Here is a 13,549-nt window from a genome sequence, read left to right on the forward strand (position 1 = left end):
AGAGACGAGCCATGGATGAGCCTCACCCAGGCACCCAGTGCCGTTGGACGAGGTGTTGTCCGCCGACGAGCCCATACGCGCATCAAGAGTGATGCAGGCTGTCGGCTAGGGTTGCCATTGGCGAGACACGGAGCAGCCGATATACAGAGGCCTAGCCTGGACCTGGAGAGAGTTGAGCGTGTGGACGTGTGGTGGCCGGTGAGTGCGTGTGTCGCTATCATGGCACCGGATGCGGAGCATGTCGTAGCCTGGCCGCCGCACGACATCTCGTGGATGACAGAGCCCCTGCGGCCTGCGCGGGTGTTCGGGATCTCAGGGAGGACGGGGAGGAGAGATTTTCCACTTTTCTGAAGCTCGTTTTTTTGAGAATTAGAATTCTAAGATAAGCTAGCTGCCTGGAGAATCGAATGTCTGAATAAGTTGGGTGTTTGGCAATTCTGATTATTTTGAGTCGATTCTCTAAGTTGAGTAGTAAAATGTCTAAAATGCCCTTGAGGTTGATGACATCTCATTTTTTACTGAATACGAGTAGAATTCAATAATTCTTATATTTTCTGAGTATTTTGACTACATAATTATATTACTGTTAGATCAAATAGATTAACATCACAAATATAACAATACTTGTTCCAGCACAATTTGTTGAACAACAGAAATTTGGTGTCTCCCTCGTCCTCCTGCCGGCCCACTGCTGCAGCTGGACTGGCATGGAGACGTGGAGTGGAGATCCATCCACCCCGCACTTGCCACGATCTCTTCCTTCCCGTGTCGGTAACCGCCCCGCGATTGCTTGGACTGATTGCTCTATGGGGGTCGGCTTTCCTCGCAGTCTAATCCAAATCGGCTGTCAGTCATGAGCCGGCGGTGCTGCTCCTGGATGGCAAACAAGTGCGGCGATTGGTAGGGAGGGCGGCGACTGCTCTGTGGTTCCTCGCAGATCCGGCAGCCAGGGACCACGGGCCGCGCGTTTCCAGGCACCGGCGTGTGGTTCTGGGCGGAGGGAGGAAGGCCGCAGGACCAAGGCCGTCTTCAGGAATTTGGGGCCCGGTGCCAAATATAATTTGGGGCTCTATTTGTAAAAAAATATTTGGTATAATACTACTAATTAAGATTGAGCGGATGATTATATTCCTTATCTCTTCTTATACATTTTAGAACAACTTTCACTAGTGCAAAAATGATTTGTAGGAATATCTTTTTTTTCCTAAAGGCGGTCAAAATGTAACCCGCTCCCACAAAAGGAGCGGGGCTACTATAGCACCTGTCCCGCCCATAGAAAAGTATTTTTAGGGCGGGTGACGCCATTACTCGCTCCTGAAATAGAGCTATTTTTAGGGATGGGTGACGCCTCCACGCACCCCTTAAAGCTTTCGAATTAATCTAACCACTAATTAAACCACTAGGGCGGGTATAATTATTGGATTATAGAACAAATAAAATATTTAAGCTATTGTTGATTAATCTAACCACTAATTAAACCTATGAGATGCTTTCATTTTTAATCTTTGAAAAGGAGCAACGATATAAGTGATTACTTACACCTTGGTTCGAGTATTTTATTATTGACTTATCAACCGATTTTTATCAAAGCACCAATAAGTTGGACGGCTAATCTTCAAAATACCTGAGTATCTGACAGACAGACTGTGCTGAGTGTCATGGACGGACATACAGACCTATACCTGTATCTACACTTGGAGGCCCCACCTATTTAGGGGCCCTGTGAGAGCGCCCACCTTGCACACCCTCTTCAACGGGCATGCAGGACAGACCGCAGAGCGGCGCAGGAGAGGGCCAGGGGCCCTTGGGTCCGTGCAGGAGGGGCGGGTCTCCCCGAGGGCGGCGAGCGGCGCAAGAGGGGGGCAGCCGCGGTAGAGGGCCGCGGCGTCAGGAGGGGGCCGGCGGCGGTAAGGGGCGGTGGCGAGCAGAGGAGCAGAGGGGGGTCGGGGCTCGGAGGACGGGGGAACGAGAGGAGGACGGGGAACGAGAGGTGTATCGGGGGTAGGGGAGAAAATCCGCTCGCTTCTCCCATGCGCGAGTCTCGCGACACATTGGGAAGAATCGGTCTTCACGTTGTATCCGGATTTCCAGAGACAGGCCCATTGAAGAGGGTGTGCAAGGTGGGCGCTCCCACAGGGCCCCTAAATAGGTGGGGCCTCCAAGCGTAGATACTGGTATAGGTCTGTATGTCCGTCCATGACACTCAGCACGGTCTGTCCGTCAGATACTCAGGTATTTTGAAGATTAGCCGTCCAACTTATTGGTGCTTTGATAAAAATCGGTTGATAAGTCAATAATGAAATACTCAAACCAAGGTGTAAGTAATCACTTATATCGTTGCTCCTTTTCAAAGATTAAAAATGAAAACATCTCATAGGTTTAATCAGTGGTTAGAATAATCAATAATAGCTTAAATATTTTATTTGTTCTATAATCCGATAATTATACCCGCCCTAGTGGTTTAATTAGTGGTTAGATTAATTCGAAAGCTTTAAGGGGCGCGTGGAGGCGTCATAGCTCTATTTTAGGAGCAAGTAATGGCGTCACCCGCCCTAAAAATACTTTTCTAGGGGCGGGCCAGGTGCTATAGTAGGCCCGCTCCTTTTGTGGGAGCGGGTTACATTTTGACCGCCTTTAGAAAAAAAAAGATATTCCTACAAATCATTTTTGCAGTAGTGAAAATTGTTCTAAAATATATAAGAAGAGATAAAGAATACAATCATCCGCTCAATCTTAATTAGTAGTATTAGACTAAATATTTTTTACAAATAGGGCCCCAAATTATATTTCGCATTGGGGCCCCAAATTCCTGAAGACGGCCCTGTCCAGAGAAGCAGCGGTTCAGATAAGCGAAAAATAAGCGAGGCATTTGGGTGGGATTTTCGCTTATTTCCATCCGGAATCGGCTTATGATCGGAAACAAACAGGGCTATAGCTGCATCAACAAGAGCCTGAGGTTGGCCGATCCGATAGGGGAAGGAGAAGACGTGGTGGTACACAACAGGGAGAGCTCGAGAGGCATGCGGATTCGATCGCGGACGCGGAAAGGTATTGGAGACGGAGCCTCACGGACGGAAGAGGTGCATGGGTTTGGTCGTGGGTAGGGAGAGAGGACAGCCTGAGCGGAGCTCGCTAGTTTTGGTCCGTATGGTCGATTTCCCGACCGTATTTTTTTTAATAACTTTTTTATCGTTTTGTGATAAAAAAATTTTGAAAAACTTTTCAAGGAAATAAATCGAGAGGCGACAAAAAAATTGACGAGAAAAATTTGGAAGAAAAAATTTAAAAAAACAAACTTAAAAATATAGATGAGAAAACTTTTACATTCAAAACAAAAAAAGCTCTGATAGATTTTTTTTTCATCCAAAACAAAAGAAAGACTTGAGTAAAAAAATTTTGCATTCAAAATTAAAAAAATCGGATGAAAAAAATTTGTAAAGAATTTTTTGCAACAAAAAATAAAAGAAAAATAACAATTACCTGAAGCAGCGGTGCATCCCGGCCGGCGGCGCGGGACGAAAGGAGCCAGCGCACGCACTCCGATGCGAAATCTGAGGCGGAAGCTAGGGCGCGGTCTTTTTTTTTTGAGCATAAGCTAGGGCGCGGTCAAGCCTTCGATTCAGTGCCCCTGTACCCATCAGGCACAGGCAGGCTTCAATTCTCATCCCGCCTGCTGCAGATGCAATCCTGATTTCTGCAGTTCTGCTGCACTCCTTCGTCCGCGCGGAGCATCCCGCCGCCGGCGCGCCTCCCAGCCGCTGCCGGCGAGCCGGCTCCACCCCGCCGCGCCATCCAGGCCCGCTAGATCTGGGAGGAGAGGGAAGAGAGCGAAAAGAGAAGAGAAAGAAAGAAAGAAATGGGAAAGAGGGAGCAGAGAGGGTGAGTGAAACAATCGACCGTGAGTTTACTAAGTTACAGTCAACTGTAAATTTAGCATTGGGCCGCGGAGCCCACCAATGAGAGAAATGTGACGTACAAAGTCAATGGATCGCAAAATCAGTCCATTTTTTATTATATATATATATATAAAGATAAAGATATGGATTAGAAAGATATCATCTCGCCTTGCTAATTAAACCTCGACGCAATTGCCCCGCCCAGCTCCCTCTCGCACGCGTCCGTGGAACTGCCGTGCTCCCAGGTCGCCCCGTTTGGTCCCGCGGCTCGCTCCATCCATCGCTCGATGCATAGTTATGGTGCTTGCCTCCCAACCCTGCCAGTAGAGAGAAGAGGGGGAGGAAAAAATAACTGTGTAGGATCAATTAAACTTATTTAAACGAATTGAACGTAACTCCGTGGTTGCGGCGTTCCTTGTAGTGGAACCTGATTGTCTAAATTAAAATCTTCAACTTAATACGGGTGTTTATGTTTTTTTAAAACTTATTCTAGAATTCCATGATATTGTTATTGAAGTGGTAAGTAATGTACCTGTCACAATAAAGTGTCCGTGCCTCTGTGGTAACTTAACCAATTTCGAAATATACAGATGGTCTATTCTTTCTAAAAGGATGACCGTGGCGGGGTGACGGTCTCGCTGCTATAGAATAGGTCTTTGTTCCAGGCCATTTGTCCCAATTGCTTTTGGGCCCGGGATAATAGATGGCTTTAGTCCCGGGTCCAACGGCTAGCCAGGCCAACGGGGGACAGGGACCTTTTGTCCTGGTTGGAGGCACCAACCGGGACAAAATGACCCCCTTTTGTCTCTGTTGGTGGCTCCAACTGGGACAAAAGACTCTGGACATTTAGTCCCGGGTGGTAACACCAACCGGGACAAAAGGACCCCTTTTGTCCCGGTTGGTGGCTCCAACCCGGACAAAAGGGTTCTTCACGTATTAGTTTAACAGGAATGCATTCATTCTAAAGTCACATTTGGTGTGTAGGTGGGGTGGTAAAGAAATTACACGCGAGGCAAGACATCTCGAGTTCTGGGTTGCACATAATATTTTTTTACGTTACACATAGACTTTAGTCCCGGTTATTTCACCCGGGACTAAAGGGTCCGGGCCTTTTGTCCCGGTTTTATTGTCCCGGTTTCAAAACTAGGATGAAAGGGGGATTTGGAATCGGGACAAAAGCTTATTTCTGTAGGAGTGTCTATTCTTTCTAAAAGGATGAGCGTGGCAGAGTGACGCCAGGGGCAGGGCAGCAGCACGGCCAGGCGCGGTGGCAGACGCGAGGTTGGTGCTCGGCCACCGATAGCCAAAACCGTACAGGGACACAGAGACCATGCATGAGTTTTAAAGCGTACCCAAAACAAGTTTGTGATCGGTAGGCTGTATAAGAGCATACCCAGGCTTGCGTAATGCAGGCTGGGATGTTTGGTAGCCTGAATAGGCCATGTACACTTGCACAACGAAAAACACAAAAGATGTGATTGGTTGCCTGGCTAGTTCTAGCCTGGTTAGAAAACTAAGTCAGGTTATAGATGGCTAAATGGGCTGGGTCAAATGGGCCGCACTAGGCACGACACAAAAAAAACCTTACTCTAACCCAGCCCAGCCCACGACCAATAAGGTCAGGGTCGACCCGACACGATGCATAGGGTAGTGCCTGGGCCTGGACTCCGACCCATAGTGCTGACCTGGACACGACACGACTAACGGGCCTAACCCGATCAGGCAGGACTAATTTTGTGTCTGGAACAATTTGGCCCATTAATAGCCCATATCCCCCCCTCAACCCTAAAACCCCAATCCCTATCTCTCCCTCACTTCCATCCACTCAGCCGCCACACTCAACTCTCTCGATCCCCCTCTCTCTCGTGCACACCAGGGCTTGCAAGCGGCGGCGGCCGGCGCAGGGGAGGGCCGGAGGCGGTCGGCGGGCGCAAAGCCGCGGGCTGCGGACGGCCGGCGAGCAGCGCCCGGCGTGCGCGCGATGGGCCTGTGAGCTGCGGCGGCACGCGCGGGATGGGGCGGCCGGCATGCGCAGGCTGGGGCGAACGCAAGCTGGGACGCCCCGGCGAGCAGCGGCAGCACGCGCAGGTGGCGGCCGGCGAGCAGCGGCAGCACGCGCAGGTGGCGGCAGGCGAGCGGCGGCGACGCGTGCAGGCTGCGGCTGGCGAGCCGTGGCGGAGGCGTGCTGGATGGGCCGGCGGGTTGGCATGTTGATGGGTTAGATGGGCCGGCCCGACATGGTCCAGCGACCTTCAGGTCGTCCCTGGGCCGCTGGCTCGGCCCATGAACCAGCACGACACGACACGGTTAACTTAGCGTGCCTAAGTGGGCCGTGCCTAAAGCGGGTTAGTGTCGTGTTGGGCTGGGCCACCCATTTGGCCATCTATAAGCCAGGCTAGAGTTGGCCAGGCTTAACCAGTACAATTCGTGTGTGTTTGGTTGGGTGGCTAGCAGTAGGCCTGTGTTGTCCGGTTTGTATTTGGTTGGCTGTAGATGTTGGTAGGGTGACCTTGCATTGAATGTTAGTGAAATTACCACCTCTATTTCTCTGCTCTTCTCTCCCACTCCAGTGACTTGGTCGGCGCCGCGCCTCCACCTCCCTCCTCCCAAGCAACATCCACGCCGCGCGGCCCCCTCCTTCCTCCCTCCTCCCTCCGGCGGCGCCGGCGGCTGGATCCGCGCCCTCCCGAGCTCCCTCCCTCGGCACCTCCGCCGCGCGGATCGGAGCTTGCGCGGCGGTGGGATCTGACGTGAGGAGCGGTGGGCGGCACAACGAGCTCGGCGTGATTCGAGCTCGGCGGTGTGGAGGAGGCCCAGAGCTCGGCCGGCGAGGCGACTGGGTGCTTGTAGAGCTCCGCCGCGGCCCTTCCCTCCCTCGATTCGACGCGGTGGCGCCCTCTGGCCGGCCCAGGCACTCGCCACTGTGTGCAAGGGCGCCCGCACGGGAGCGGGGGCGGCGGCGCGTCGATCCGCCGGCCGCGGTGCGAAGCTGCGGGACAGGATCCGCACGGGGCCTCGCCGCGCGTCCTTGCCGTGCCCTTCCTCGTCACGCATTCAGCTCATCGCTCTCCCCTCGCCCTCTGCCGTGCGTCCTCGCCGCGCCCCCTCGCCGGATCCTTCCTCCCGCGGCGGGGATCAGTCCCTCTCTCCCTCCGTCCGGGGCTCTGGCGGGCGGCGCGGCCTCGTCCGGCGAGCTCCGGCGGGCGGTGCGAGACAGAGGGAGGTGGGCAGAACGAGTTGCATGCACTATGCCAGCTTATGCAACCTGCATAAGCTGGAAACACCCAAATTGGGTATTCCCCACAATGCAGGCTGGAGGGGGCTTTTTGCACTAGCTTAGCCAGGCTTAGGAGGTAATGCAGACTTCCAAACATCCATAGACTGCATTGTGGAAGTCTGGCTAAGGGGATAGCCACCCATCCAATCACCCCCAAATGGCTCGTATCCTGTTGTGCAGGCTGCACATCGCTCCAGCTGGTCAAGTTTTAGCTCCATCCTAGCTACAACAGTGCGCTGCACATCGCTCCAGCTGGTCAAGTTTTAGCTCCATCCTAGCTACAACAGTGCATCCCATGGAGCAATGCAGCCATCCAAATAAAATCTTATGCGGGCCAAGACAAGATATATAGCTAAACAAACAAATCTACAAAGTACTCCCTCCGTTTCAAATTATAAGTCATTTCAAAAATCTTGGAGACTCAAATTATCTTAAAGTTTGACCAAAATTATAGAGAAAAACACAAAAATTTATAACACTAAATAGGTATATTGTGAGAATATAACTAATAAAGAATCTAATGATACTTAATTATTATCGTAAATGTTATTATCTTGTTGTATAAATTTTGTCAAATTTGAAATTTTTTAACTCTCCAAGATTCTTAGAATAATCGGATGGAGTATTAGGAACGGAGGGAGTATTACGTAAGCCTAAATTTGGCTGTCCCTTGCATAACTCACCAGAAATAGACCAAATAATCAATCGCACCTATATAGCATCGGTGGAGACTAATCCAACGCCACTGTCCACAAGTTGGTACTAACATCTTCCCAGCTGACACAGACGGCTAGAGAGTGACCAGAGCGAGAGAAACAAGGATGCCAACATGGCAGTGTCAACACTGGACCAGAGCGTGCAGACTGAGGAAAAACACGATTTACCAACTTGTAGTATCTAAACAATTACCAACACAGAGACAAACAAGGCTAACTACTGGCCGAATATCTAAAGCTATGTTTAGACTAAAACCTAGAGCAGAAACATCACACCTTTGTCTAGCAGTTTTCAACAGAAATCAATTGCCAAAATGGCAATGTCAAACAGTTCTTAAGACTTTCAAATTGAGTTGCAAAGGTTGAAAACATGGTTTTTAAGTCTTCGCCTAGGCGTTCAGGCGCTGAAAAAAACCTAGACGTCCTGGACGCCATGACAAAAGTCAGCAAAATGAGAGAACATTGGAGGGAGGAGAGAGAGGAAGAACTGGAGGAGGACCAGGCAAGGCTAACAACCCATTTCTGCTTCCATCCCATTCGGTTCAAGCTCTTGAAGGGCAGCAGTAGGAAATCTCGCATAGGGATCTAGAAGGGGAGTGGCGGCAATAGTGAGAAAGGGGAGAGGATATCTAGAAGGGTGCGGCAGCAGCAGTGAGGCTGGGGAGGGGAGATCTAGAAGGGGCGGCAGCCACAGTGACGAAACAGAGGGAAGATCTGGAAGGAGCGGCTCCAACAGTGGACATGGAGAATAGGGTCGGGAGGGAGATGAGGCACCTGGAGGTTGGAGAGGAGCAGTATTATGAGGAAGGAGCGCATATAGAGGAGCAGGGTCAAACCTAGATAGTTCACCATAGTTAGGGAGGGCTTTTATGGGCCATATGTTGAGTTGGGCCTTTTTTATTCCTTGTCCTTCTTTTATTTTTTCATTTTCCTTTTTATCCCTAAACATGCTCCTGCTTTAAAGTTTTTAATGATCATATGATGTCGCCTTCCCATGCCTTATGGACGCCTAGGTGTCGCCTAGGCAACTTGAATGAGTGGCTCCCCACAGCTCGCCTTGCCGCTTTAAAAACCATGATTGAAAAGAACATCTAATTCACTTTTTTGAGCTTTTAAACACACTAGCAAGCAACACCTATCTGCACTAATCAAAGTTGCATTATGATCTACAAAGTTTGTGCTTTAATTTTTATACAGGCCTTAAATACGAGTTATATATTATTTTTGTTTTTATAAAAATAGATTTTCCACCCTAATCAATATAAAACAAGTCAGAGTGGTAAGAAGAGTGGATGCGGTATCAAGCCTTCTGTGGTCGGATACATCGGGGGAGATTGTTGCTGATCTGTTGGAGCATCTCTCCCAATAAATCTAAAAACCAGTATTGGTTGCCACCAATACCATCCTATAGGGGATGAGTAAGCTGAGATAGATAGATATACCAAAATTATCACCAGTAACTCAGAAAGCACATTTTTTTGTAATGGAAAACACCAGAACACAGTTTAAAGCAACTCCAATAGCTTGGTTTTTAGTAGCCAAATTCCATTGCTTAGCCATTTTGTAAAATAGAAAACTCCTATAAAAAAAGAAGAGGTCCACAACAGCCTTTGCTGTTTTAAGACAGATAACGAGTGCCTATGGCCTCTGAAAATCAAGGGATAGCCACCTTTCTAATTTACAAAGTCAGATAGCACACATTTGTTGAAGCCTACTTTTTTGCTATACAAATTCTAAAATACTGGAACACAACTTCTAAGAGTACATTTCTAAATTGATAGAATGGTATTTAGTGTATATCAGATATGATACTAAGGCTACACATTTCTCCATATGTTTATAAGATGCATTTACACTCCATATATAGGATATTTTCATTTCGATAAAGACAATATGCCAAGAATAGAAACAAAACCATGGCTTATACAGAGGCAACAAATAAGGTGAAACAGAATATTGATTCCCAATCCCATGAAGCAAACACGCTACTAAATCACACTACTACCACTGACACTGAGACAATTGAGTGAAATGCACCCAGAATATCAGACTTACAATCAGATAGTGTTAGACCCAGCAGGTTATTTATGGCCTGTTTGGATGGACTAGAACTAACAAATATCCCTATTATGTATGCGGAGTAATGGATTAACAACTAGTGCATGACTAGTGGACTAATGTTTGGATCATTAGAGACAAAATTTGTCAACTAGTTGTTAGTCCTAGGGATCAAACAGGACCTTATTCATATGCTAAATTTGCACGGAAGCACTAATTTTTACTCACAACACAATTCGGTAGCTCAAAGCTATTAAAGTTTGATATGAGGTTTTATATTAAAAAAGGCTTACTAAAAGAAAGGAAGGCAAGAACAGCAAATGGGGTATGCCAGGAGCAGCACTGATGGAAAAATATGCTGATTGAAATTGTGTGCTAAACACAACGAGTACAAATAGGGAAAAGGCCTAATGAAAACAATCAAGTAGAGAAAATATGTTCAGAGTACTTTATTCTGCATGCTGATCATATGTTCAGGAAGATGGGGAAAAGCATAAAAAACATGACACAATAGTTGCAGGTTACTCATCATATTGTTGTTGCTTATTGGATACTGCTCTACCAGACTTTGCACAGCTAAGGAATACAAAATCAAAATTATGTGCTTACACAGAGAGGCAGACATATCAGCTTACTGAAATCTCTATGCAGCATCATTTGATTACCAGATATGCTTGCAAGTTATTACAAATAAAAGACACAAGGTTAAAAAGGCATGACGTAACCAAAATAAAGTGTGTGTGTTCATGACTCATGCGAAAAGAGAAAATAAATACCACACTCGGTATAGTTTCAAGTTATTACTAATCTGCAGAGCTCTTATTACTAGACAGTTGTCCATCCTGCTGAGATGAAACAGCTTGCCAGCACAGACTAATACCGTTGTTTCTCAATAATGTGACTCAGAATTATCATCACAAAGCACCGTCACAGTTGACAAGCCATCAAACAATGGTTTTTCATCCATACCACCAGTATTACCTTTCATCAAGAAGAAGTCATGGCGGACAAGGCTCTCTTTCAACCTATGCCTGGTAAGCCTCAGAGAAGGGCTCCATTTATACCGAGCCAACAAACTGCCATTGGCACCAGAAATGTGATGCAGATATTCGATGCCTGGCTCCCCTCTGTCAGAAAGGACGAGCACATCTCCTTCTGGGTCCAGTACCGGCAGCATAGAGAAAAACACGTCCAATTTGATCCGGCTGCTCAACGACCAGGACCAGCTCTGGTGATCCTTTAGCACCCAGAGATCAGTCGTGCTGCTGCCGAGGTAGTGGTACAATCCAAGAGCGCCGTTGTTCATCTCAAACAACTCAAGAAAGGGGCCAGCGACGGGCGACAGCAAATGCTGGAAGGACTCGGACATGGTGTCGAACACCAACATGTTGTTGGCCTTCCACTTGTCGTCGCCGGCGTTGCCGCCGGGCAGCTTCAACGGGTGCCAGTAGATCCTGCCGCCTGCCAGGACGGGCGGGTCAATCAACCCCAACATCGACACCACCATCGCCACATCCCCGGACGCCCACGGCCCGGGAGGCTCTCCGACGCACCTGAGCTCGCCGGACCCGAGGGTGTGCACGTGGTACACGGCGTGGCCGTCCTCGGCTCTCTTGAAGCAGCACAGCACTCGGTGCGACCCGGATGGGCGGTGAGGGTAAAGCGCGCAGATGCAGGCGGCGCCGTGGAGCAGCGTCAGGGGGGCGCGCTGGCGGGTCGCCGGGTTGCAGATCTCGAGGCCGCCGTACTCATGGAGGATGATGAGGCCGTCGCAGGAAGCGAGCACGTGGTGGTCGTTCTCGAAGGCAGCGATCGGGCCCGTCCTCCGCGCGACAGGATGCCGCTCGCCGGTGCGGTGGTCCAGGGCGTCGATCCTTCTCTCATTCGTGTCCGTGTCCCAGGTGGTGACGAGCGGGAGCGAGGGCTGGCGACGGTGGTGGGCGAGGAGGAACTTGGCGTCGGAGGTGAGTCGGCGGCGCCAGGAGCGGCAGACGGCGCGGCACCGGAGGAGGGGCTTCACCGGCAGACGCGTCAGGATCTCCCAGATAACGAGATCCTCGGGGAGCCGGGGGCCGCCGCGGCCGCCGCCGGCCGCCATGGGAGTAGTCGGGATTGGATCTGGGAAAATGGATAGGTAGTCGACACAGGACAGGGATACCGAGTTATTTTTCCCACTAGAAAATTCCCAAATTTAGATTTTACCACTAAAAAGGTAAAAATAAGTTAGATAGTATAATGTGCTATTATTTTGTTTTATTTATGTTTCCACACAACATGTAAATGATACGTTTATTTTCTGAATCACGGTATTAATTAGCAAAAAAACATAAATATTATTGTTATTTGTTAGGAAATTACTCGCTCAGTCCTAAGAGCAAGTACAATAATAGAGCAAAGTGTTTGGCTATTAGCAAAGTTGTAAGAGCCAAGCTACTCTTATTTGTTTATAAAAACCTTTTATTATTAATTCATCCAGATTTCACCTTTCACTTTGCTAGTCATCCTCACTTTGTATAGTCCACCCACCCACATATGTTTCCATAGGCAGCCTGATGCTTGTATGAGAGCTAAGCTCTCCTCTCTCTCCTCTCTTCTCTCCTCCACATTGGTATTTGCTTAGCTATAAACCAATTAGTATATTTGCTCTAAAGATAAAAATCACCCAGAATTTTGAGTCAAGTTCGAGTCAATTTATGGAAAATATAAATAATATTTGTATTCCTAAATAAATGTATTGTAAATATATTTAATAATTAGTCTACTAATTATACACCATTAATATTAATAATTTATTATATATATTTGATCAAAGTTAAAATGTTTTTATATAAGAAATAAGAATGATATTTCTTGTTTCTACAGAGGAAGTATACTAAATAATAAAGATGTGAAGAGTATTGAAGAGAGAATCTAGAATAGAAATATTGAAACAGCCAAAAACAAACACCTTTCATGTGAGTAAGTTTGAGGTAAGAGCATCTTCAAGAGTATACTATTTTTAATTCCTGAAAAAATGGTGTTTTTTTGACTTCCAACAAAGTTTTGTTCGAAAAAAGTATTTCCAACAGTATTCAATAAACAGTTCCTAAAATCAATAAGTTTTCCAAGCTACCAAAATATATCGGGAACATTAAAGAATGACTTCTCCAATAGTTTCTAAAAAAATCACTTTAATATATATATATATATATATATATATATATATATATATATATATAAACACACACACGGCAGCGCTATTCTATACCCTAGGTGTAGAATGCCATTCTACACCCAACCCAACCAATATAGCCTCCCCATCGTAACTCAACCGCCAGCCCAGCCCAACAAGCCCACCACCTGTAACTAGCCCGTCACCAACCCCCTTCCCCACGCCAAAAAGCAGATACGCGAGCGCGAGCCGCGAGATGCGGGGAGCGCGGCGAGCGGCGAGCGGCGAGCGCGAGCCGTTTCGTGCTAGCTTCTCCGCGGCGCTCGCGTGATCAGTGAGGGACAGCGCGGCGCGCGGCGTGCGGACCCAGCAGGCGCAGCGAAGGGAAGCGGGTGTCGGTGAGCGCGACGCGGGGAGCGGAGCCGGCGCGGCCCGCTCGGAGTGGGCGCGG

General features: G+C 48.2%; 1 protein-coding gene across 1 annotated transcript; it reads right to left on the minus strand.

Moving 5' to 3' along the window:
* Nucleotides 1-10,450: 10,450 nt before the first annotated feature.
* On the minus strand, nucleotides 10,451-12,084 carry LOC120692562. Its single transcript, XM_039975887.1, has one exon. It carries the CDS (start codon nucleotides 12,043-12,045, stop codon nucleotides 10,837-10,839), a length of 1,209 nt encoding a protein of 402 aa, XP_039831821.1. The 5' UTR covers nucleotides 12,046-12,084; the 3' UTR covers nucleotides 10,451-10,836.
* Nucleotides 12,085-13,549: the final 1,465 nt, after the last annotated feature.

This window comes from Panicum virgatum, chromosome 9N (genome assembly GCF_016808335.1).
Source record: "Panicum virgatum strain AP13 chromosome 9N, P.virgatum_v5, whole genome shotgun sequence".
NCBI classification, from domain to species: Eukaryota; Viridiplantae; Streptophyta; class Magnoliopsida; order Poales; family Poaceae; genus Panicum; species Panicum virgatum.